Raw genomic sequence first — 27,380 nt, 5'->3', positions numbered from 1 at the left:
CCAACTGGGAACCGAAACAGTGGCGGATCCCGGGGGGGGAGGACAATCCAGGATATTTTCTTATTTTATATATATAAATAAAACCCATCCCAGAGTTTGGAGCTCTTAAAAGTAGCTCTAAGTAGCAGTATTACAATCCACCCCCCCCTCAGAACTCCGTCCTGGGTCCGCCCCTGAACCGAAAAGAGAGAAAATCGTATCAATCTTCAAGAAATGAAAAAATTAAAATATAGCAATTACCATGGAATAACAGGAACGAGTCATTGTGTCGACAATCCCACAAAAGATGTGAAAAACAAAACCGGGTTTGAGGTAGCAGACATGGTAGGCATTCCAAGAAGTGCTGTACATCACTTATGGACTGAAAATTTGAATATGAAAAAGCTGTGGGCGAGATAGCTGCCACGTTTGCTCACAGTTTAACAAAAAACGCGTCGTTAGGATGTTTCAGTCGAATGTTTGGCGATGTTTCACAGGAATAAAGCCGAGTTTTGCGTCGATTGATAAACATGGATGAAACACGGGTCCATTACTTCACACCTGGGATGAAGGAACAGTCAAAACAATGGACTGAAAGGGAAGAATCGGCTCCAAAGAAGGTGAAGACAGTTCCATCTGCTGGCAAAGTCATGGCATCAGTCTTTTGGGATGAATGTGGAATAATTTTCATTAATTATCTTCAAAAAGGAAAAACAATCAACGGCGAATATTATGGAAACTTATTGCAGCGTTTGAATGTTAAAGAAAAAAAAAAAAAAACGCCGCATGTGGCGAAAAAGAAACTGTTGTATCATGAAGAAAATACACCAGTTCACACATCCGTTATAGCGCCAAAATCTATGAATTGAAGTTCGAATTGCTTTCTCACGCACCCTATTTACGTCCCCGTCGAATTATTTTCTCTTTTCAAACATAAAAAATGGTTCGGTGATAAAAAATTTGCCAACAATGAAGAGGGGGGAGTCTGCGGTTAATAGCTGTTTTGAGGAACTCGACAGTTCACACTATAAATAGGGCATCGAAGCTATTGAACATCGCTGGGAAATGTTTATTGATCTAAAAGCATACTATGTTGAGCAATGAAGATGGTTTCCTTCACGATGATCTTAAAGTCCTTCATGATGAAGATCTCACCGCAGCAACATTCACTCTGGCAGCAATCCCGAGAACATTGAATTAATAGTTTTCTTCATTTGTTTTCTTTCTTTGTTAGATGGGGTACTTTTGGGACTACCCACGTGTTTGGTACTTCCGCAACAATTTTTATAAAGGTAGTTGGTGAGTACTTCAACTTATATGCCCGTAGCCAAACTCCCTCTATAAAAATTGTTGCGTGAGTATCTTAGGATTTTGAAACATGTATTTTCGGATATGGTATAATAACTTATTAGTTCCTAAGTGAAGTCTTGACCCGACTACTGTACATCCCATAATTTTGAAGCTATGGACCTTTAAAGTTAATTTTTTCTTGTTTTCGGCAGCCTGTAACTCCGAAAGGAAGCATTTGTGTACCCAGGTTGGTTTATACTTTTTGTCTTATCTTGCTGTCAGGAATCACCTCCCAAACATTGTCGCTATTGTTTTCAATCACCTTGTGTATAGTTTAACAATTGTCCTTATTAGATGTGTCTTTAAGGATCATTCCAAAATGTATCTGGTTGCTTTACTATCAGTTTGCAATTTTATATATACAGTGAAACCTCTACTAATGGACACCTCTATAAAGCGGACACCTCCCGTAACGGACATATTTTGTAATCCCCAAACACTGTAATAGGATAAAACATATTGGCAAACCTCTCTAAAGCGGACACTCTCTAGTACGGACACGGACAGTCTTTTCTGTCCTTTATAGGTATCACTTACCTCCGTATTACGGACACTTTCTCTATAAATAAGTTGAAAAGTATTGTAAAAAATAAATTTTAGTAATTCATACATGTGTCACCAAGAAAGCATTGTGACATTTTGTCTTCTCAACTGTCTACTCAGCAATCCAGACGAAGAGTCTCTGTTTAACAACACTCTCATGTCCTTTACTTGCATTCCACTCCCCCCAAGCTGTTTTAGACACAAAAGTGATTGACAGTTGCCCGCCGTTTGGAATAACACGTTATTCTACTTTCCTGCTGGAATCTCTAACCAAGCAGAAGACAAGTTCGGTAGTTTTTGCCCGCGGGTACGCATATTGTCACAAAATGACAGTACTGGACTGCAATTAACTCATAAATTAAAGCGACATACTGAAAACGTAAGTGTAAAGTGCAGAGAACTATAACATCTTATTTCCATCTTGTGCCTCAAACATAGAGTATTGGACAGCAGAGAACAACACAGTTACAGTAACATTTTGGTAATATTCGTGAATACATGATTCATCCAAAAATATTGTTACTAATTGCATATTACCTTCTTTACTAATGTACGTAAGAAAATATCAAAACCTCTCTAAGGCGGACACCTCTCTATAGCGGACAATTATTGATTCCCCACGGCTGTCCGCTTTAGAGAGGTTTCACTGTATATATATATATATATATATATATATATATATATATATATATATATATTAAATGACTAATTATAGTTTATTCTTTTTCTTATATTCTAATTCTTTCCTTTTTTTACTCTACTAAAGACAGTGACGTTGGTGACCGCCCTCCCTGCTGGCGTCTATAGCGTGGGCGTTGCAACCTCTCGTAGCAACGATGATCAGAAATACAAAGCGCCGAAAGTAGTATTCTGTGCTGGAAGAAAACTTTATTTCATAGATCCTCACTTCTAATCACATCGCACATTACTCAGGAAATTCCATTATCATTGTAACTTCTGTTAGCAATAAATTTTCTGATTCACCAAGTTGTTTTTTTTCTTCTTCTTCTTTTTATATATTACTGTCGAAGAAGTAGCATGTTGTAACGGACTTTCTTGAGTAGAGCCGCATTTATCATATAAGGTCGAGTCGGTAAATCAATGAATCGAGTTTATATTAATTAATTCCGTTCATTTGGAGCATGGTTTCGTAACAGTCTATCGAAGTATAACCGGTTCTTAAGGAATCTATTAATATCCAGCAGAAACCGTTTGTTGTAGTTAGTACATGGGACATTCCGTATTGAGTTACACTTCATCTATTCTGCACGCAGTGAAATAATTCTAGTTCTGTACGTACACTTGCACTAACGGTATGGCAGCTTCTCCAGGCCCTGCTTGAGCCATTTTTTTGGAGCATTTGGAAGTAGTTGAGTTGAGATGACTTTCAGTTTAACGCCCCTTTCAGCCGACGAGGCTATATGAAATTGGACCTACTAATTAACGTGTAAATCCAAACCACGTGAGCCCCCGCCGGAATCGAACCCGGGCCTCTCACGCCAAACCATTTGAAAGTAGTGACGGGACAGCTGAGTGCTGGTCTTTAAAATTAGCGAAGCGATGGATGGCAGACGCCTTTTTCATTTTTAGGTGTTCATGTGAAGGTTGCGTTGTAGAATGACTGGCGAGTCAAGTTACAATCTCTTATTTCCAAGAACGTAATGCACCTGTTGTCAATAAACTGGTCCATTTGTGAAAGAACTTGAAACACAATGGATCAAAGATAAGCAAGAAAGGAATCATATTTATATGAAAATAAAGTGAAACACACATTGGACAATGCTTTCTTACCTCGCAAACCTATTGTTTGGAACCGACAATGTGAGTTTTGGAATTGTCACTGTTAGTTTCCTTTACCTTGATGTGCGGCCCTGTTTCCAGCCATTCACTCAGTTCTAAACAGTTTTTCGTCAGATTGTCGGCAGAACACTTTACTGCCAACAATAACCTCTGAATCTTATCAGTTAAACCCTTCCACAGAAATTAAGTTCTAAAGCTCTATCCCTACTAATAGCTCTCCATGTCCGTTCACGTAACGGAGCCGTGAGAAAAATGGTCAGTGGTACACAGGTATTACACTCTGCCCTCTACTGATACTTGGCGATAGTTCTATGTAATATTTATAAGCAACTAGATCCCAAACCATACAAGGGACTGAAGATTCGTAGCATAAAAATGAAATGCCTCTTGTAGATAATGAGTTGAATAAAAGACGAACTGTTAGTGATTTTTATTATACCTTGATTGGTTTTCATGAAAAGAGTAACTACACAGCGAACTATATTGTAAGAGCCAGCAAACATTTTGGAGGGAATTGCAGCAGAAAGGGTCGACTTTTAATGTGAAATCCAAATATTTTGTATTGATAATAAAATACAATAAAATAAAATCTTACAAAAGAAGATATATGTTACACATTACGTATGAGATTATGACAATTAAATATTAAATATTTGAGTAAATATTCTCAATGGATGTTAATAAATTTTAGTGATTTTGGATAGGGAGGACACACGTTTTTCGCCCATAAAACAAAATTGACACGGTCTATCGGCCTAGTGTTTCGAAATTTTGATTCTGTGTAATAAACTACATCAAATTCATACCTTGGGGTTTGCTGCAAAAGGTTTACATGTGTGTCGTAATTCAGTGGTGCCCTCCCCCCCTCATGTCCATGACGCACCTCCCCCTTAATTGTCTATCCGTAGGTGTTCTTCCAGGAAAAAAAAACTTTTCTATTAATTTTTACCCCCCCCCCAAACATATTTATATAGATTTTAACCCCCCAAATATTTCAATGACGCAGTTTGCGTCATAGCCCCCCTTTGTGGGCACCCTGTCGCAATCGAATGCTCCCTTAGGTCTGCCATCTGCGGAGACAAAACTTTTGCAACGGAGTATTTTGTGACATCCACATGGATGTTACTGGTACCCAACAGCTCTCTTTTTTTTTTTTTTTTTTTTTTTTTTCATCCTTCTGTATCCAACCGTTTGCGATTTGTAAGTACTGTACGTTTTATTTAAAACATCCGATATACTCAGCGTCACAAGATTAACTTCTGTCTCACATTTATTAAACTATTGAAATTGGAATTTAAAAATCTATCACTTCTGGTTACAACATTGGCTTATAAATCTACCATGATTTCACAATGTCAAACAAAACACCAGCTTATATTACAACTGAACTGATTTTCTCTCGTAAAAAAAAAAACGAAATATTTGTATAATGTACATTGAAGAGAAATTATATAATCTTGTTGATCTGTGGAGAGGTTTTCGTTAATTAATTGCCATTTTAGAGCATCAAAAGATATAACTAATTTAATATAACACTAAGTAACCGTGTATCTCTCCATTTTCCAGTGACTTGATTTGGATATATATATATATAGCTGTGTTACCTGTATCCTCCCTATCAAAAATCGCGCAAATTTTTCGGCCATAAAAGAACTGACACAATCAGTCCTCCTGGGGTTTCGAAGTTTGGATTCTGTGCAACAAAACACATATCATCCATACCCTGGAATCCGGTACACAGAACTTTTTATTTTGGGTATATATATATATATATATATATATATATATATATATATATATATATATATATATATATATGGCTATGTAACTAAAGGAAATTGATATTACGGAAATAAAACTACAATTAACAAGTTAATGTTAATAATATTTTTGCCAAAAAAACAATTTACAAATAATTTTTGTCTCTATTATTAACAGTCAAAAACATTACACGTAAAAATTTGAAAGACTATCGATACATAGTTAGGCTTTTAAAAAATATATCACACACACACTTTTTTTTTTACTAGCGTAATAAATACATTTTTATGTTTTCTCATGTGAGAATTTTCACAATTTATAACAATACATTCTTTATTTTATTCTCACCCTCACTACTTTTTAAATTTTATTTTTTAGTAAATTGAGATTTGTATTAAACAGCATAACCAGTAACCCTTGTACAATTATCGCTATCTTTTACCCTTTCTCTAGTTTTTTATAGTAACTTTCAATTATTCTTGTGATCGATAAGATTAAAGTGTTGTGGTGTCAAAACTTTAAAAAAAAAGAACATAACAAAGATTATTTTCTTATGTAACATGGTACAAATTATCACAGTAGATTGTAAAACTCGTCTTTGTGTTCATGAATACTTAAGTTTTGAGTTTTAATATGAAAATATTGGTATCATTTTGTAGAAAAATACATCAACTTTTGACTCATGTAGTACACTAGTTCAGAAACAAGCCACCGCAAGCGCTAGTGGCAGTTGCAGCAAAGATGGCTGCCTTTACTGGTCCCGAGCGTGTTAGCTGTGTGTTTTGGTTTGAAGAATCCAAGTCTGCAACAATTGTGCAACGTAATTTTGCGTATAAAGTGTGGTTAAGATCCTTCCAGTAGGTCTACTATTTATTAGTGACATAAGTGTTTTATTGGACTATACTAGCCGATGTCCGGGATTTCCTAAATGTCCGTTGTCCAGGTAACTGGAATGGCCGAGGTGGGCCAATTGCATGGCCTCCGCGTTCACCAGACCTGACACCTCTTGATTTCTTCTTTTGGAGGTTCATCAAGGATACCGTTTGTTTCACTCTTACCCAGTAGCGTAGCCAGGATGTGTGTTTGGGGGGAGCCCAAGTGCTGTTATAGGCACATATAGAAAAATTACAAACAAAAAAATATATAAACATAAAAATATATAAAAAATTACAAACATCAAAGTACCAAAGTACATTGTCGGACCTCTTTGGGGGGGGCCCGGCCCCTCCGGCCCCCCCCCCTTCCCTACGCCACTGCTCTTACCGGCTTCTCTACCAGATCTCAGGAGCTAGGATCTACCTCGCAATTAAACAAGTCACACCTGATATGCTGCAGCGGGTTTGCTTGGCAAGAAATCGACTTCAGATTGAATATGTACTGCATCACCAATGGAAACCACATTAAACCTCTTTAGGTATAAGGTCAAAAAATTGATGAATTTTTCTTCAAAATGACACTAAAACTATGTCTGTAAGCTTAGTAAATAAATGAATATGAGTTTTCAAAGTTATCCTTTTTGATACATCTTATATATATGAGACTAAAGTTTAGTTGTGAAAAACCGCCAGGCACTAAATTTCGAGTCATACACATAAAGTAATTTTTGAAAAAACGTTCCTGGCTTGAAAGCTAAGCATTCGTTTGGTAGGTTGAAGAAAGCTTTAGAAATATGTGTTTACTATCCACTAATGCGAAATGCACTTCAATTCAAATCAAACCTGAGACGAGAATCAAAATTCGACCATGCTAAGGATTTGCATCCTCAGGAATTCGCTTGTGCATTTTTCAAAGTTTTGACACCAACATATTTATTGAAGATTGTTATTTATGATGAATTTAATGAATGAATATTATTGTCCGCCACAATACGAATATAAAAATAGCTCTATACCAACTGAACACCTTAATGCTGTTATAATACCGTACTTTTTTTTTAAATTCCTTCTAGGAATAAACTTGTTACTCGTGTGTTTAAAACGAAATATTAACATTGAGGCTCATACATAGGAACTTTTCTAGTAGCTGTAAATATACATTTGTTTTCTGTTCCCAAAAAAATACACAAACCACTCCCATGTGTCCATTTGATCAATGAACGTTGCCCGAACTTCTGATTATCTTTTGGCAAGCATCCACTTAGGAAAAAAGTCACCTCCATCTTCTTATTTTCTTTAAACATTCTTTTGTTTTATGGAAGAAAACACTATGCATGTTAATAGAGGTCAGTTCATCTTCTGGTTTAATTGTGTTAAGGAACTAAAGCAACTGCACCATTTTGCTTTTCAACATTTTTGGTTCCAGTCAATGTTCTTCTTCGAGGTTATATTTATGTAGTAATTTTGACGATATCGTTAAAGCGTTCCTCCTTTCGTGTTTTGTTTAATTCTTGAGATTAACGATTCCTTTTTCACTTTGGGAGTCAGCACTTGATGGCTCTCAGTCTAATGTTTCCACCGTGACTAGCGCTCATTTTCTTCTTGGTCCTAAGTAGACAGAAAAGTATTTGATTAATTCTGAGACAGTCATATCAGATGCTAACAATAAATGGCATATATTTGTCATATTAAATGTATACAAAAAACATAATGAGTTTCTTTGTTATTATGCTTTTCTTTGACGTGTTGAATATATTGTTGTTCCATGAATTGGTAGATTACGGTTCACTTTACAGAGTTTGTCCGGAAAGTACAGCTCACAGATGACGAGAAGAACCCTAGCAGAAATAGTGTGACGTAGGTATGGAATCGCCCACTTTTCGCGCGGGTGTTTCAAATGACACCACGGATTAGCACACAGATAACTACCCGGAGTAGCAGACGACATCTAAGTATAGAGCACACCTCAAAAACCGAAAATGGACTTGACCGTGTCGTTGACCTTTCCCCGCTGCCCCTGTTTTAGGGTTCTTCTCGTCATCTGTGAGTTGTAGTACTACTGATTTTTCCCCGCCAAACCGTGGTGAAGGACGAGGATATTACAGCACTGGTTAGGTGTAATGGGTCTTAGCTACCAGTGCACCAGTCGTCTCCAAGCCTTCATGGAGTGTAGATGGAGTTTAAGGTGAACCTCTTTAAAGGTGTCTTGTCATCTTCACAATCAATCGTTTGTTAGAGTAGCGTTACGCGGTGAAGTTTTGCATCAAACTGGGTAAAACTGCGAGTGAGACCCATGACATGATCAAGACTTCTTAAGGGAGTGATGCCATGGATTGATCACATGTTTTTGAGTGAAAGTTTCAAAAATGAAATTGATGTTAATCATCTTTTTTGACTGCAAATGAGTGGTTCACAGAAAGTTTGTACCACCTGGTCTGACTGTAAATAAATACTGCATTTTATGTGGAAGTACTTGAAAGGCTCAGAAAAGCAGTCGCCTGCGTTCGTCCAGCAATTGCTGGATCATGGAAGCTTCATCACAACAATGTGCAGAGCCACACCATCTTTGTTGTCATGGAATTCGTGATTAAACATAGAATCACACAGCTTCTCCAGTCACCCTATAGCCCAGATGTTGCTCCTGCAGACTTCTTCGTCTTCCCCCGATTGAGAAGGGTCATGAAAGGATGGTACTAGCTCGGTCCAGGCCATTCAAGAGGCCGTAACGAAGGGGTTGAAGAGCATTCTAGTTTCTGCGTTCCAGGGAGCCTTCAGTGATTGGCAGAGTCGCTGAAAACGCCGTGTTGCTGTATAAGGGGCATATTTTGAAAATGATCAAGTTGATGTGTCAAAATGGTGAATACATTTTTGAAAAAAAAAAAAAAAAAAATTCAGTCCCACTACTTTCCGAACAAACCCTGTATTTGTCAAGGTAGGTTATGAGTTTTTTTTATAACTTGGCTAAAAAAGTAATATATTATTCTAACATTGTATGAGAAATAGGCACAACCTATTCTTTTGTCTTCTGATGTAGAAACTATTAATTTGGAAAAGAGAAAACAAAAATGAAAGAGAACCATTGTTACCGGACTTTGTAATTATTTTTTTGCTACTTTAAATTCTAAAACTACATTAAGTATATGTACATGTATTGTATTTTTTGTCCTTTTTTTCGTATATTTAGTGAATACGTCATTTATACAGGGTATTACAAAAATATGTCACTATATTTTGGGAACAGATTCTTCATATAAAATTAAGAAACAAAGTTCATATGAACCTATGCTCAAAAGTGCAATAGTTTCGGAGTTATAGGGTACCGAAAACGTGAAACAAGTGACCTTTAAAAGTTCATAGCTCCACTACTATGGGACCTATCGTAGTCGGGTCAAGACATCACTGAGGAACTGGTATGTTAACTATTCAAATGTCCATGTTTAAGAATGCTCTAGTACTTGCACACCAATTTTTAGAGAGCTAGGTGGAAAGTGATCTAGTACTCTCAAACAGCCTCTCTAAAAAAGATTGTGCAAGTACCGGAGGTTCAGAAAAGATGGATATTCAGATAGTTCACGTAAGTAGTTGTCTTGATCCGACTACGATCTGTCCTATAGTAGTGCAACTATGGACCTTTAAAGTTCATTTTTCACGTTTTCGGCATCCTATAACTCCGAAACTATTGCACTTTTGAGCATAGGTTCATATGAACCTTTTTTTCTTATTTTTATATGAAGAATCTGTTCTCAAAATATTGTGACAATTTTTGTAACCCCCTGTATATAAACACAAAAGTAAAAGAAACTAATAATAATGTAAATTACATACAGTAGGTTATTATCCCACTTTCTACGTTACACATTACCAAGTGATCGTACTTTCAAGAAAAAAAAAATGGTTGTACGTAACATACAATATATTTTATATGCAAACCAGTTGAAATGCCCGTTCTTCTTACGAGAAGAATAGGGTTATGGAAAATATTTGCTTCCCCTCCCCCCTTAAGATTAGTATTGGAATGAAAACGAAATGATAAAAAAACAGTTCGACTAAGTGTTGTGTTCGAAAATTTATTTTAAACGGTTCAATAGTTTCCTCACTCCGCCATTTTTTGTGTACCAACTTGCGAAATTAAGATATGTAACTAACTAACTAACTAACTAACTCTATGGCCTATGGAACCCGGAGGTTCAATGCCGCGTTCACAAAAGCTCTCCACTGACTTCTATCCTTAGCTAACTGCACCGAGTTTCTACTTTGTATTCCAATCTCTGCGAGATCCATCTTAATATTGTCCTCCCATCTGCGCCTAGGTCCTCCTAATGATCGTTTTCCGATTGGTCTTCCAGTCAAAACTTTGAAAGCGTTTCTACTTTCTTCCATTCTAGCTACATGACCTGCCCACCTGAGCCTCCTAGACTTCACGACCCTCACAATGTTGGGTAAACCATATAAATTATGTAGTTCCTCGTTATGAAGTTTCCGTCATTCCCCATTTCCGTTCCTCTTAAGTCCGAATATTCGTCTCAGGATCTTGTTCTCAAATACTTTCAGTCTATGTTCTTCCCTCAGAGTAAGTGAAATTAAGATATGTACTTTTAAAAATTGCCCCTTCTCCCCTTTCCTAAATCGCTGGAACATGTAATTGCTTGAGGGATTCTGAGATACTCTGAGGCACTCCCTATCCTCTCTTAGAATACGCATTTTAATCAAAACGACAAATAAAAACCCATTTTGAAGTGGGTACTAACTACATTCAAATATTCATTATTTCAGATGATTAAACCTTTTTCCCATGATGCGATCACAAACAGAATCATTTTACTTTTTATTTTATATGGACTACATAAGAAATTTCAACTTACACGACGACTGACGAAGACGTGGTAGAGCGTGTCACCGTCCTTTTATTGGTGGATGCGCTTCCAGCTCCTGATGTTTCTTCTACGATCACTCTCTGGTCACTACTTCCTGTCACTTCGCGACTGGCTGTGAAATTATCACCTACATAAAAAAAAAAAAAAAAAAAAAACAATATTTTAACATTGATTTTTTTTTTCTTATATCACTGGTATCCAAAACTAAAGAATAATGCAAGAAGTTGCATGCAGGGGCCGAGAAGAGTGTCGCGAGCACAGAAAATGTGGTGCACGGCATGTATTGCTTGTGACATTCATTGAACTGGCCGTTGAAACCGTCAGAATGGCTCTCTGTAGGAAGAAATTTAACTCTAGTGTATGGGTCCGAAATGTGTGCATTCTTTATAGGTCTGGTATAGTGAGAGGAGGGTGCTGCCGAGTTGAATGTAGCAATAGACAGCAGGAATATAGACAAAGGTTCATTTGGATGCGTTTACCAAGGGTCACATTATTGGATGCTTGGAACGAGGTGACACACACGACATCAGTTGCACACGAGTCATTAATGTGCCACAAAGTGTTGTGCACAGGCTGTGAAAATAGTTTGCCGACACAGGAGATGTCAGCCATACGCCTGGTGGAGGTCTCTACGTGTGACAACTCCAGAATAGAACCGATATCTGATCATAACTACGCGTCGCAACGGAACAATCCTTGCAAGACAACTGTTAGCAAAGCTTCCAGTAGCCTCAGGGGTGATAGTGCCGCGCCAAATTGTGTACCAGAAACTGGATGCTAGTGGTTGGTATGCCCAATGACGGACAATATGTATTTCACTGATTCCAGCACACAAAAGGGTCAGTTTATAGTCGTATTGAGAACCTAGCCAGTGGACTCGCAATAAATTAAGTCATGTACTGTTCACGAATGAATCCCGATACAGTCCCCAGAGCAATTCTCATCGCAACATTGATCTGGTGAGGACAAGGAATCCGTTTTCTCTCATGCACAGCGTGAAAAGGGATCGGTATGATGGTAGTGACGTGTTGGTCTGGGTGGACATTATGGTGAATGGTCGTACGATCTGTACATTGTCGATCTAGGAGCCATCACTACCCACCTATGTGTGGCTTTTCAGGGGCGCAGTCGACCGCAGTTTCTGCTCATAGATGACAATCCTCGTCCCTATCGAGTCTACGTGGTGGATAACTATCTAGCGACGGAAAACATACAGCGCATCGAATGGCCAGCGCGATATTCGTACCTAAACCCGATTGAACATGATTGCGACACATTAGGCAAATGTGTTGGAGCCCGCCAGCCGCCACCAACACAACCTTGGAGCTCTGCACTTCTCTTCGTGAGGAGTGGAATTAGCTGCCCCAAGAGCTCCTCAACAACCTAATCTTCAGCATGGAGCGTCGATGCCAAACATGTGTGGATATTTGGGACACTGAAAACAGTACCAGCCTGCTTTCGGTACCAGCAATGCGACTCACAGCATTTTTGTGGTATGTGAGTTCTGGTTCATTTTTTGCGTTTGCCTTGTGTAAACCCCTGCTACCAAGGTTCTTACAAATGTGAGCTGTTGTATGTAGCATCCTTTGCTTCGAATTATGTACGTTCTCGGACAGTCATTATTTTTAAGTTTTGGACACCAGTGTATTTCACATTGATTACCTACTGTATCTATATGTATGGTTTTCTAATTCGTATCATCTAGCAACATTCTGTTGACTCCTGTTGAAATAAGTCGCACGGTACATTGCCTCTGCGAAAGGTATTTATACTTCCGTCGAATAAGCGAGTGAATTTTGAGTTTAACGTCTCGTTCAGCAGTGAGGCTATATAAGACGTAGACCTACTGATTAACGTGGAATCCGAACCACATGGAAACAGAAGGAATTTGCGAAGTTGCTTTACAAATGCTTCGTAAGGGGTATTGTCCTTCGCAGCTCGTCTGCCGATATACTTCCGTCGAGCAGTTTTGGCCGTACTTGATTCCCAATGGTATGAAGCGAAATTTTGAGATGAAGGTTATGTTAAAGAAAGCTATTTGATGATACTAACAAGGTTCTAATCACCTTTTACAAAAGAATCACATGATGAAAAATAAATAAATACATTTGCTCTAACTGAGAGCTTATACATTTTCCTTTTTAAAATATGTTCTTTTCACTTAGATCAAAGCCCACAATATTGATTTAATACACGGTCGAAGTGAAAATATTGTACATACATAATGAAATATTAAGATGCATATCAAATAATAAAAACAAAAGTTACACTCAACTATGCATTCGAGTAACAGTCCAAACGTAGATGTTTCAGCAATCAATTTTCGCGATTACCAGCGCTTTCTATATAGGGTGCTTGAAAAACGACTTTATTACTACGTTAATTCATACAAATTTATTCAGACTATTTACAGAACTGATTTTAGCTGTTATTCTGTACCAAAATAGAACAGATTTTGACTCACGCATTGCATTGTACCATGGTGAAAGCTCTAACGAATGTTGTAACAAAGAGGGTCACCTTCACTAGTCCCGAGAGCGTTGTGTGTTTTTGTTTGAAGAATCGAAGTCTGCAACAATTGTGCAACGGAATTTTCGTACTGAATATGGCAAAGATCTTCCTAGTAGGTCTACTATTTATGAGTGGCTTAAGTGTTCTGTTCAGTCCCTCAGGGCGTTCTCCGACATGCTGCTGCGGGTTTAGTAGAAAGTCAACTTCGAATAGGATGTCTGCAAAATCACTAATGGAAGTCACATTGAACCTAACTAACGGCAAGATTTAAAAAATATATATATTCTTTTCTACAGAATGACACCAAAACCAGCTCTGTAAGTAGTATGAATAAACTTGAAACACCCTAAATATAACACAAACTAGAAAGATAAGACACCCGTAGGTTGTGCTAATGTGTTCATAGACTACTTTTTAAATTTCTAGTACAACACATTTACAAGTAGGAAACCTCAAGTTTTGGTATCTAAATTCAAGTTAACAAATTTTTAAAATCTGAATTTTCTAAAAGCAGATGACTGTTTTCCATTTATTTATTTATTTATTTATTTATTTATTTATTTTTAAATTGTGGCCTTCAATCCTATGCCCGACTGTTCAAGTGGTCCGATATATTCAAAACGTTCGGCCATTTTATTTTGACAATGTATACGTATAGTTTACCTTGAATAATTTCCTTGGACGACATCACTCTGTTCTGAACTCCCTCCCGCGTGGTCTTCTCAACATCTCCACTGGTGGACTTGGTGACAGTGCTATAGCCTTCGCCAGACGCCTGCGTCTTCACTTTGCGATTGACATCCGCATTTGGAGGCAGCTTCAGCTCCTTGTCGCCTTTAGCCGGCATCGCTGTGGACAGAAAAATTTCACTTTTTGCTATGTATAATACATGAGAATAGAAAATCACATAGCATTTTAAGTAAGTAAGTACATACAAGAGTGATTGATCCATTTTAAGAACCATGCCTGCTGTAAACAAACGAGTAGTGGCATAGCTCAATCGCTTCCTACGTGAATTGGTCACCTAAACATGTCTGTGTTAGACGTATTCATTATAACATGCACAGATTGCACACTGATGTCTTGTGAATGAAGTTCTTTTAAAATATTTTGTAGCGGTATTGTTTCATAGTTTAAATTTTCGACACCTTACGTTGATGCCTTCTTCTGAGCATATAACTAGGAATATTCAGTTTTGGTGAACATTGCATTTGCATCAAGGTTTAGCTGTAATATATTTAAATGTCTTGATTTTACTCATTGTTAGATGCTACAATTTTGTAATTTTTTAAAATAAAGGACTTTAATGTATTTATTGGTGTATTTATTAGTATAAATGTGGTATTAATCTCATTTTACCTTATTTTATGATATTTCTTCCTATGGTTGTATAAATTTTTTCTTGCTCTTGTATATTAAATATGATTGGTGATATTTTTAACACTCATCTCTCTATTTCCTGAGGACAGATATTTCTGAATGATCATTTCATGTATTTCGAAGACTAATCTGTCTTCTTTTGACATCAACAGATTGCGAATTTTACGTGTTTCGATTCTCCTTACATAATTTATTCATTGCGTATCCTTAGAAATATGTACAATCTATCAGAGTTACGTAAAATAATATAAATTTGAAGGAAAATTAACGTAGAGGAATCTATAGAATACACTTAAGAGCCTGACATACTAAAAATAATACAAAATTTACCATTTTTCTTTTGCCTGTTTTCATAAGTGAAAGGAGGTAATGAAATGCAACTTACCACAATCATAGATAATGTTATTCTACAACACAAAATATGAACCTGAAGAATTTTCAGTGTTGCCAAAATAATATTTCCCCCAAAATGTAAGTTAAGGCAGCGACTAGAGGAACAAATTCAACTGCATTTGATTACGTATCATATTTTCCTGGAATCCTGTGAACTACTTTTTAAATAATAAACATACAGTTTATTATAAACTGTAGTTAGTTTGTAATAAACATACAGTTATTAAAATTAAATGATAATGTATTTAAAAAGTAGTTCACAGGATACCAAAACATCATAATCAAATGCAGTTGAGTTTGTTCCTCTAGTCGCTGCCTTAATTTACATTTTGGGGGAAATATTATTTTGGCAACACTGAAAATTCTTCAGGTTCATATTTTGTGTTGCAAAATAACATTATCTATGATTGTGGTAAGTTGCATTTCATTATCTCCTTTCACTTACGAAAAATAGGCAAAAGAAAAATGGTAAATTTTGTATTATTTTTAGTATGTCATGTTCTTAAGGAATGAAACCCTTACATCTCTTGCATTTTACATCAGATACTGATCTTAAAACGTCATGTTCTAACTCATGTAACGTAAGCAGAACAGGAGTAGGATGATAGTTCAAAAGATTATACGGAAAACTGGAAAATAAGGTATTGGACTAAAGGAGTGGATTAGGATTAGGGATTAGAGATATCACCCATAGAAGGACGAATAATTATGACTTCACTACACAGATATCCACTCGCGTATGTCAATTAATATTCCTCCAATAAATATGAAGATTTATTGACCTTTTATAGTAGATCAGGAAACCAGACTTGGTTGACAGAGGGTAAGTTACAAATCAAGATATCATAAAATACTCATTAAATTCTATACATAAGAACATTTTTATGTAACTAACTAAACTATGAATTCTTTGGTTTTGGATGTGTAATATCTTTTATTTAGAAGGTAATTTTGTTCTGACAAATCAAGTTATGTTGATCTTCAAAAATGCAGGATTGGCAGACAATTATGGCTTTACATTTTCCCTACAGTTTGAGTCACTAGATTTATAGTGATCAATTTATTCATTTTAACAAAAAAATTGGTTACTTATCAATAAATCCTTCCGTGGGGAAAATATACACACTCCACAGGTATCGGAACAACAAGCTAGTTCCTCTTCAGTAGTAAGGTAGCAAGGATGAAAACGGAGGGGAGAAAAAAAGGTGTAGAAAAAAGAATACATACCACAGAATGAATAAATATAACGTAAAGAATGCCAAAATACCACGAACAGAGCACAGTGCGAAAGAATGAGCTGAGTTGAAGGAAGCACGATGTCTATGCTACGTCACTATTGCCAGATCCAAAGTATACATGAAGAGTAGGCAACTAGATTTTATCAATGTTGCCAAAATCCAAATTTAAAGAAAATAACATGTTAGACAATCAAAAAAGTCACAAGAAGAGGGCATGTGGGGATTGGCCCTTCACTTAAGGTTGGTGTAAAGGGACAAGGTTTGCCAATAGATGTCACTACAGTCTTCGTATCTCATGTATTTTTTACCTTTCAAGAAAATTCAAGATTTCTCTTACAAATTTCAACTTAGAGATTTCAAATTTTTAGAAAAGGAACTTCATAATCTATCGAAGGCAACAATCCGTGTCGATTTTTTTATTTAACACTTTCCTCATTGTTGAAATGGCTTGTTTATTGAAAGGGATATCCAAACCTATAACAATATAACTCTTTCAACAATGAAGAAAATTCAAAATAAGAAATCGGCACGGATTGTTGCCTTCGATAGGTTATGAAGTTCTTTCTCCAAAAGTTTGAAGTCTCTAGGTCGAAATTTGTAAGAGAATTTGTGAATTTTCGTGAAAGGTAAAAAATACATGAGAGAGATACGAAGACTGTAGTGTGACATCTATTGACAAATCTTGTCCCTTTACACCAACCTTAAAGCAACATATAAGCAATATAAAGCATGTTTCATACAAAGCATACATATAAACCATATGCTTCATACAAACAATATAAAACATGTTAATTGATAGGTTCAGCAAAAGCAGAGAAATAACGGGAGATGAAAGAATCATTCTTTATTCATAAATATAACGGTTTTAAGTCTGGATTTTGGAAATATGGATAAAATCTGGTTAATTACCCTTCATGTATATCTGTAATCTGGCAATAGTGTCGTAACATAGATATCGTCCTTCCTTCAACTCAGCTCATTCTTTCGCACTATGCTCTGTTCGTGGTATTTTGGCATTCTTTACGTTATATTTATTCATTCTGTGGTATCTATTCTTTTTTTCTACACCTTTTTTTCTCTCATCCGTTTTCATCCTTGTTACCTTACCATTGAAGACGGAACTAGCTTGTTCCGAAAAGTGTGGAGAGTTTTTAGTTTCCCCACGGGAGGATTCGTTGGTAAGTAACCAACTTTTTGTTGATTGGAATCATCCTCTCATGCACTTACATAATAATTTTAATTTATTCATTTCTTTGACAGTAAAACAATAGCTTTGTAACTTGACATTGCATTTTTTTTAGGTGAGATCAAGACACTTTAATATAAAAAATGACAGTATTTTGAATAGATAATAGATTTTTCTAGAAAATTATATATTTATATTAGATTTAAAAACAAAACAATTAAAGCATTCTAGAACAGTAGGGCCTGTTCCAAAGCGATAAAACAAAAGACTGAAAGTATTAGATGAAGCAAACAAAATTCATTTTAATTTTCAGTTTTAACAATTTCCGAACATGAAAGAAAAATAGGTACTCGAAGCGTTACCATTTTTTTCTTTTTTTGCTGAAATATTTGAAATAATATTAATATTAATATAATATCGTAAAAGATTGTATTTATAAACTTACCGGAACATTTTTCCACAATTTCTGTAATCTCTTCTCCTCCAGTCTTAAGCCGTTCACTACCTCTTCTTGTCACCTTCTTGGTAGTCGCTTTCACTTTTCTCTGGCCCCCTTCCACAACTTCCTCCGTCTCATGGTGGAATCGATGTCCTTCCTTCCTCAAGAGACCACCTTCTTTGCTGTCATTCAAACGACTCTTTACAGAAGGCCTTCTGTTTCCTGGTGCAGCTGCTGAGTCCTTGCTGGAACCGTCACTATCCGTACAACAGAGTTTGCTGGAATTCTTTGGAGATGCCTGATGCGTCAGTCGTGTCTTCTTTACAGTGGTTTTGGTCTTCCTCCAGCCAGCGCCATCTACAGATTCCGTTTCGTAGGTCTCTGTGAGGTCACCGTCACCACCATTTGTTGCAGGAACGTCTTTCTTGTCCTGCGATCCTTCCCGGAGACCAACTCTCTTCCGTACTCCTCGCTGTCTCTTCAAGCTGCCGGCTGGAGTCACGTCTTCTGATGAGCTCCCTCGCGCCATCTGCTCTTTTAACCCAGTCTTTGAAAGCCTTTGGCGACCAGTCGATGGTACAGATGGTGATCTTCTGTCCGGCGTTGCCCGACTGCCATTTTGAGGTTTTGTTGGAGTTGGTTTTGTGTTATGTGATGGTGGTTTGTGGCAAATTTGTGATTTACTATCTTTCATACTTTCTACTGAGGATGTAGACGGAGTTTTTCTGTGTGTTTTCGCTGGTGAAGCCCTGCTAGCGTTGGAATGTTTGTTGTTCTGCCCATTCTCCGGTTGTTTTCCTCTACATCTCGTTCCGGATGTCTTTCTTCCATTTTCTGCAATGGTTCCTAATCTTTCGCACCGTCTTATTTTTTGACTAGATCGTCGAGAGTTTGATCTACTGCTGCTGGAGTCATCATCACTGGTTGGAGGATGCGATTCGTCTGAATAACCATTCACTGCCTGCAATATTTCATCTGCTGCTTTCGTAAGTTCTTCCAATATAGCGGTCTCATCAGGATATGTTGGAAGAACAAGCCCTGATTTGTCGCTTCGGGACGAACTAGAACGAGTCACATGCATAGGCTTTTGACTCGAGCGTGAGCTTGAGTCTCGCGATGGCAACAAAGAATTTCTCTTCGTTTCTTTCCCCACTGACGAATTCTCCGGAAGATTTGAAGATTGTGACACGGAATGTTCATCTTTAGAATTTGGTTGTTTATGGATGCTCAACGTTTGTTTCAAGACTTCATCTTTTGATGGGTGTTTCTCAAATTTCGATGATTTTACACTTCGGATTTCAGGTTTGCATCTTTCATCCGTTTGCCGTTTGGATGTAGGAACGTTTTGCTCAAATAATTGGTTGCTGGCATTATTTTGTAACAACTGACTGTTTTTATTTTTTTCTGAGTAGGCGGTAGGCGTTTCTGGTGTTTTCCAAGATTGCAGTGGAGAACTCCTGTCATCTGAAGGATTTCCTGGTGATAATAAGCAGAAAAGTTTCAATTTAACAAAATGATAGACTTATACCTTGTAATTAATGATAATTCTGTACAATACAAAGGGCACTAGGAAAGTTTTGCAATAGAATAGAACGGATCATCACAGGAGTTTGCAACTTAGTACGTGTTTAGACATGTCCATACCTGCACTGTAGAAGCTCCAGTCATTGTCTCAGTCAGTTGATTTTCAGCTGAGTTAGTGAAAAGAGGTGGAGATGTCGTCGTGGTCAAAAGCTGAATACCGGGCAATTTTGCGCTACAATTTTGCACGTGGTTAAGCGTTGATCAGTGTTTAGACGAAATGACTCCTGTGCTTGGAGGGAATTGTACTGATTATACAATGATATTTAGGTGGTACCGAGAATTTCAAAAAGGAAATTTCAGCCTTGAGAACGCTCCAAGGTCAGGTTGGCCATCTTCATCTGTGACTGAACAAAACATTGCTGCAGGAAGAAAAGAGCTTGAGACAGATAGACGGGTTACATACCATCAAATAGAGGTATGCTTGGGCGTTAATGCATCAGCAGTTCGTACTATTCCCCACAATCACCTTCGAGTTAGAAAGCTTTGTACCCTTTGGGTACCATATGACTTGACCGACGAGCAGATGGCACACCGTGTTTCATGGCACCGTGAAATGCTAAAAATAAATAAATAAATAAGTAAATAAATAAAAAATAAATAAATAAATAAATAAAATGGAAAATTTTCCTCTGTCAACAGTGTTATGACAGATGATGAAACTTGACTCTATTACGTACAACCAAGGCTCAAAACAAAGTATGGATGTTCGAAGATGAGGAGACCCCCCGTGCCTGTTCGAAAGCCCACATCAGTGAAGAAGAGAACGGTGGCGGTACTTTTTAGTGTGCGAGGAATTGTCGAGCGAGCTGTCTTAGAAACACAGAAGACAGACACAGGGAAGTGGTATACCGAGGAATGTCTGTCTAAAGTTCTTACAGCTCTCAAACAGTTGCGCCCAAACACAAGGATAAACACATGGTTTCTTCACCACGATAACGCTCCAGCGCACCGTTCAAAAGTTTGCTCAGAGTATTTGGCTAGCAGTGGACTAAAACTTAGAGCACCCTCCGTACAGTCCAGATCTCGCTCCCTGTGACTTCGCGCTGTTCTCCCATGTGAAGACCAGACTAAAAGGAAGGGGCTTTACAAGCGATTATGCCCTACTAAGGGCTTGGGACGACGAGTGTGCACAGATCTCTGCTAAAAGATGGCAGAGTTTCTTCGACGACTGATTTCGAAGAATAGAAAAGTGTGTAATATGTGGTGTGAAGTACTTTGAAAAAGTATAAGAAATAAGGTAGTATTGCAAAACTTTCCTAGTATTAATCCAATAAAGAGAGGATCACCACATCCCTTAAGAGAAAAATTATATTCCTTTTACTTTAAAATTTCTCTTATTTTCTTATTTATTACCCGTCATAACTTAGAACAATAGTTCTCAAACTGGTAATCGCGCCCTCGCAGGAGGCGTTGAGAGAGAACAAGAATCAGGGCTCAGATTACTGACACATGTAGGCCAATTGTAAAGACAAAAGGGGGTGATCGAAGTGAGTTCTCATGCATATTATCATCTTAAATCGAAACCTGGATTACATACGCCAAGCCACGCAAGAACGATAGATTATGAGTGCCAATGAAAGACACGACGCCATAAATTGCACGCGCCTAGTTTATTGTATTTTATTTATTTTTTTATTATTATTATTATTTATTATTATTATTATTATTATTTTTTTTTTTTTTGAAAAAATCTCATTTACGGGAAGATGTCAAAAAGATTGGGAGACTATATCTATAAACAAAACCAAACTGAACTGTTGTCATTTGCATTAAGTTTGGCCACAGCCTGACTCAAAAGTTGTTATTCTCTTTCTGCAGTGATACACAGCTCTTATTACTTTTGTCATTTTGAAAAGCTCTGAAATATCATAATAAATTAATAATAACAATCACCGAATCCCATTTCGACTGATGAAGGAGAAATTATTTATCAGGCATAAACGGATGTGAAAGGCTATGAGGGCTTGGGTATGAAAAAAGTTGCAGTCAGTTGGGTTCCGTAAATGTTGAACTACGGAACGTGAACGTGTGAAGACATGTAAGGCTGTTTCGGGTCATTACAACAGGATACTACTTGTACAGTGTTTGTGTTACTATTGTACACAGAATCTAACTGTACTTCCTACGACCTTATGATAGAACAGTGCTCGGGGGAATGGCGCAATAATGTTCTGTACGCTCAAAAAAGACGGTCAAAGTGCTCCGCTGCAAAATCCCCAGCCACAGTCTCTTGAGCTATGGACCATGGGAACATCCTGCTGGTGCATTACCTCCAATGCGACGCAACAATTATGCATCATGTTATACATATCTGCTGGAAAAATTGGAGAAGCTGTGGTTTCAAATACAAGAATCTTTCTTATTCCCTGAATAGCGTCCATCGGATTTCATTTCTTCAAGTTTAAACTGGCCCTTAAGATTATGCATTTTGATTATGCAAATGTCAATGTAGCTCACATGGAGACCTGACTTACAAAACACTATTCACGCTACTATTCGACTAGTCTATAGTATTGCAACAATATTGAAAAAAAAAAATCGTTAAGGGGAGGACCGTGTTGAATAACAGCAACAGTGGCGTATATTTGTTTGATGGTTTGGGCTACCACTAATCTTTATAATACCTGTACATTAATAATAATAATAATAATAATATTTAGTTTCCACATTATACAAAATAACAGAAACCCTTAGAGCATACTTTCCTTTTATCAAGTACAGGGTGTGATTGAAAAGTAGCGGAACTTTTCCCGCCTCGCGGCTCTCTGGCGTTCGAAAAATGTGAGGGGAGGGGGGAAATGTGCGCGGGACCTTCCTCTTTCAAGCGGAACTTGGCCCAGTGCGCTGCAAGCAGCGGTTGAGAAAGCATCGCTGTCCGCGCGAACGTCGTTTTGGTCGTCGGTCACGTTTTTTGGATTCAAAGATTGACCAACGCTACGCCATCAAGTTTTGTGTCAAACTAAAAAAGACGTTCACCGAGACCCAGGACCTGCTCAAGGAAGCCTTTGGGGAAGATGTGATGTCCCGTACTCGGATCTTTGAGTGGCACAAGGCCTTCAGGGAAGGCCGGGAGGACGCCGATGACGAACCACGCTCTGGGAGGCCGTCGACGTCGAAAACCGATGTAAATGTCGACCGAGTTCGCGAATACCTAAACCTGGACCGCCGGACAACCCTCCGGGAGATCAGCGAAGAACTTAATTTGACATACTATGCAGTGCAAAAAATTGTGACTGAAGAATTGAACATGCGGAAGGCCTCCAAGGTGTTGACCGAGAAGCAAAAAGAACTGCGAGTGAAAATGAGTCGTGAAGTGCTGGATTGTGTGGAAGCCGACGAAGGGTTATTAGACAGTGTGATCAGTGGTGATGAAACATGGTGCTACGAGTACGACCCCGAAACAAAAGCGCAACCGCGGAGCTTACAGCCATTCCGGAAAACGACTACAAAAATTGTTTTGAACACTGGAAAGACCGCTTCCGGCGTTGTATTGACGCAAAAGGAATGTATTTTGAAGAATTTTAACAGTTTTTGTAAAAAAAAAGTTCAATAAACCTGTTGTTCTAAAAAAAAGTTCCGGTACTTTTCAATCACACCCTGTAGGTAAATATGATTTGCTCATTAGAAAGACTTATTTTATCTTATTAGTTATTACGGAAAATGGATCATACATCTACCTTCATGTGCTGCGTGAAGTGTCCCTACCTTTTGCTTTGGATAGGTGGTAACTCAACTCATCAGAGTAAATGGAAGTTGTGCAAGTAATAAAGAACGCTGAAATAGGTGATTAGCCAACGAAGGAGCATTATTTTGTAACAGCCTTCATAATGTAACGCAAATAAGCAACAGGTAATTATAACAGCTGACAGTAAGTTGTCCATTAAAAGTATTCACTTTAAATGAGTCTCAACATTGAATCTTCCTTCTAACAACACAAACGAAGTTGAAACATTTTAAGCCACATTACAAAGTTTATTTAAAGTTATAGCCATATCCTACTTACCAGAATTAAGAGTTCTGTTTTTATCGGGTTGGCTGACTGTTTGTTCCTTCGGCTTAGGGCTTGATTCTTTCGTGAACGAACACAAGGCTTTGAGAGATACAGCATTTTCAGTCTTTGATTCAGTAACTTCAGTACCTTCCGCTGCAGTTGTAGGAGCAGCTCCCATGGTATTTAGGTCTTGCAACCCAAAATAAACAGAAGATTTTTGCGGAGATCGACTTCTGGATAAGGAATCTATTTGTTTATTGGGAACTTCAAATGAGCTTCCTGATTTCATTTCGTCAACGTTATTGTAGTCACTTCGTTGATTTTTCAAGTACGTAGGAGAGTATCGATATTGAGTTTTCTCGTTGATGGGAGTATCCGCTCTCGATTTCTGTGGTTGCTCCATTGAGCTGATTCCATGAGAAGAATCGGGCATCTTCTTCGACGGAGACAAGCTTCTAGAAAAGTATCTTGTTGGTGACTCTTGTTCCATATATTTAGTGTTAACACTAGCTTTCCTGTCACTTTCCTTATAAGAACTCTGTGATGCTACCACATAATCTAGGCTTCCTTTCTCGAAACCAGATCTTTGTTTATCATCATTCCGTAGAGGATCAGACAGAATCATTGTTTGAGTCACAAATTTCTCGCCCATGAAACTTTTTGTTGGCGACGGGACTCTGTCTGGCCTTTGAATCTTTTCATTCTTGTGTTCTTCGTCGTTAGTACTTGCGAGGCCTCTCCGTGGAGAAATATCTCGCTCTGTCTTATCGAAATTCTTCATTTTCTCGGAGACGTGTCTTCTCTGGTTTGATATAGAGCGTTTTAATCCATCGTCTATTGGTTTGTTCTCTCTTTCACCAAACATCTGGACATTCGGTTTGTCTCCGTCGTCGTAATGCAAGGAAATGGAAGTAATTTTGGGAGATCCTGACCTTGTGCTCACAAGGGTCTCCACAGATTTTATTTTTGGTTTGTTATATGCTTCAACTTCTGATGTAGCCGTAGAGAGATGATGCCTTTCGTTTGTTTGTTGAAGGACAGATCGAGCCACAGTTTGACTCTGAACAACGTTGCATGTTTGACCTGAAACATGAGACACATTTTGATATATTACATTTTTAAAAAAAAGTAAAATCAAGGAAATATTATGTATTATATGCATACGAAAACTAGTACATTTAGTGACGAAAATCATATTTAAAGAGATAGTGTCAGCTGGGGATAGCAGCATACTTGATTTGCTGTTTTCTTTTTAATTTTTCTTTTATGCTGCGGTTATGTTATGAGTTATTTATGATTTACATAGAATGGGGTGTATGTAAGAGGTGTTATAACAATAATTAAAACTTTTTTTTAATAATTTAGACATTGATAAGTTTGTATACTAATAAATTTGTGATAATTATTTTGGTTGAAATAAAAGAATAGGATTTGTGGGGAATGTTTTTAATGTGTGTTGATTAGTAGTGTTTGTTTGAAACTTTTTAAGCACTGACTTATGATTAGGCATTGACAAATATGAAACAGGTACATACCTTTTTTTATTGATGTTGTTTAGATGAATAATATGATTTACTTTAGTAATAAGGTGCTTTTCCTGATAGGTTTTTGAAGCTACTACTGCTTTGACTGGAAAAGCCCAGTAGTTTTGTTATTTGATTTGAGATGAGGTTATGGAATTTTTTGTATTTGTGGTGAAATATGTAAAGATGTGAACCTTTGAAATTTATTTTTGTTATCATATTTGTCAATGCGTGGATTTTATATGTTGAATTGTGAAAGCTAGCTGACTTCAGTGCTTGGCAATGATTTTAAAAATAGAATTATATAGCAGTTTTATAGATAAAGAGTTTATTAATTAATTACAATTTAGTTTTGAAACATTTATTATTAATTTTTGTTGTTTGTTGAATGTTTTTTGAAGAATATTGAACTAAAAGTACAATCACGGACAAAGTTTAACGATGATATCGATGAGCGTCCGTGACACCCCGCACCAGAAACTCTGGCGTCACTTGTGCGACAGAAAAAAAATTAAAATATAAAGAAACATAATTAAAATGAATAACATATATAGTGAAATAAATGTTAAAAATTGCGCTAAGACTTCAGTTCATATTAATAATCCGACAATCATGTCTTAAAATATTTAAAGCGTTGACTTCAATATTCCTCATATGGCGTTTGTCTTCTGTTGACTTCATAAAAAATTGGTAAGAAGTAGCATAGCGTCGTTTCCCTTGAGATTTTGCGAGTAATACATTATTTAAGATTTTATTAATATAAACTATTTTAGGTAAAATTATGCAAGATTCGAAATGGTTCTTATTTGTAAAGTCAGCTGAATCATATTGTGAGTCCCGAGCCTGTAAGACTGTTGCATCATTGCTCAAAATCCCCTATGATGTATATTCGGATTCATATACGTACTTCTAATTTGCAAAGTTATTTAATTTGTTTAAAAAATCATATCAGTCTTTATGGATATATTCACAATGACACATGTAGTATTGGATTGAATGATATTGAGGCTATATGAGACGTGGACCTACTGCTTAACGTGGGATCCGAATCACATGAGCTTCACTGAGAATCAAACCCAGGTCTTCCGCGCCTGGCCGTAAGTACCTACGCTAACCGTTTAGCCACAAGAGAGTTCAATAGACATTTATTACTTTCTTGATTGTGATGTATTTCTTTTTTTTTTTTTTTTAACTTTTAACTATTTTTTCCGTATTTTCTACATGTATTCCTCTTTCGATTTTACTGCCACTCTAAAATAATACTTAATATTACAATATATGTTATTACGAGTCAATCTATTTGAAATCGTCCGTTTCAGATAAAAAGATAGCTGACAAAATTTATTACTTTTAAGTGTTCGTACACAAGAGCTGAAAACAAGCATTCATTCCTTTTTTAAGATCAATTTTCTTTTGAGTAGTCATTTGGTATAGGCGAGTGGGCGTATTTTGCGAATTACAAAGATTTTAGGTAAACGCTGTAGCTTGTTATTTTTTAAAGATAGATATTGATTTCAACCAAAACTCATTCATTCACTCATTTGAAAGAGAATTAACTGTACTATATTTTATGTTCTGTGTACATTTAAGCCGTCTACGTTGCAAACATTTTTTTTAAAAAAATGTTGAAAGTTAAAGTTTTAAAAATGCAAATTCTCATTTTTGAAATTTTAAAGAAAAAATAAAATTTGTGTTAATTCTTTTCTTAGATATAGTACTTCGTAATATAATATTTTCTAAAAAAGTTTGACAGCTAAGAGTGTCATCCTTTTTTTACTTTTTTTTATTATTGATCTTCAAACATTGTGATTATTTAAAAAATCGGCTATGTTCAACCTGTAATATCTCCAAAAGAATACACTTAAAGTATCCGAAATATTCACAAAAAAATGTTATTTGCATAGTAATAAGTGGTTAAAATTCAATCACGGTGCCTCGACTAATTTTTCTGTT

General features: G+C 36.9%; 2 protein-coding genes across 6 annotated transcripts in view; one reads left to right on the top strand and one right to left on the bottom strand.

Moving 5' to 3' along the window:
- LOC145694345 (striatin homolog) overlaps window positions 1–27,380 on the top strand; it is a 77,283-nt gene that overhangs the window by 46,608 nt on the left and 3,295 nt on the right. For 3 of the 4 annotated variants that reach the window (XM_081770475.1, XM_081770473.1, XM_081770476.1), the window contains exon 7: window positions 2,639–2,859. The exons of the other annotated variant lie outside the window; for it this stretch is intronic. In XM_081770475.1, coding sequence (XP_081626601.1) covers window positions 2,639–2,785 — 147 coding nt within the window. In that variant the 3' untranslated portion in view covers window positions 2,786–2,859. Of the gene's footprint in view, window positions 1–2,638; window positions 2,860–27,380 lie in introns of those variants that run through there. 4 annotated transcript variants of the gene reach the window in all.
- The window catches only part of LOC145694344 (uncharacterized), a 273,653-nt gene continuing 251,809 nt past the window's right edge, over window positions 5,537–27,380 (bottom strand). For both annotated transcript variants that reach the window (XM_081770471.1, XM_081770472.1), the window contains 5 exons: window positions 23,917–24,987; window positions 18,336–19,805; window positions 14,357–14,542; window positions 11,171–11,309; window positions 5,537–7,916 (listed from right to left, as the gene is read on the bottom strand). In XM_081770471.1, coding sequence (XP_081626597.1) covers window positions 7,853–7,916; window positions 11,171–11,309; window positions 14,357–14,542; window positions 18,336–19,805; window positions 23,917–24,987 — 2,930 coding nt within the window. In that variant the 3' untranslated portion in view covers window positions 5,537–7,852. The remainder of the gene's footprint in view (window positions 7,917–11,170; window positions 11,310–14,356; window positions 14,543–18,335; window positions 19,806–23,916; window positions 24,988–27,380) is intronic.

Source organism: Thermobia domestica, chromosome 9 (assembly GCF_964235325.1).
Source record: "Thermobia domestica chromosome 9, izTheDome1.hap1.1, whole genome shotgun sequence".
Classification (NCBI taxonomy): domain Eukaryota; kingdom Metazoa; phylum Arthropoda; class Insecta; order Zygentoma; family Lepismatidae; genus Thermobia; species Thermobia domestica.
The sequence above is the reverse complement of the archived record's forward strand: the minus strand, read 5'-3'. Positions and strand labels throughout refer to the sequence as shown.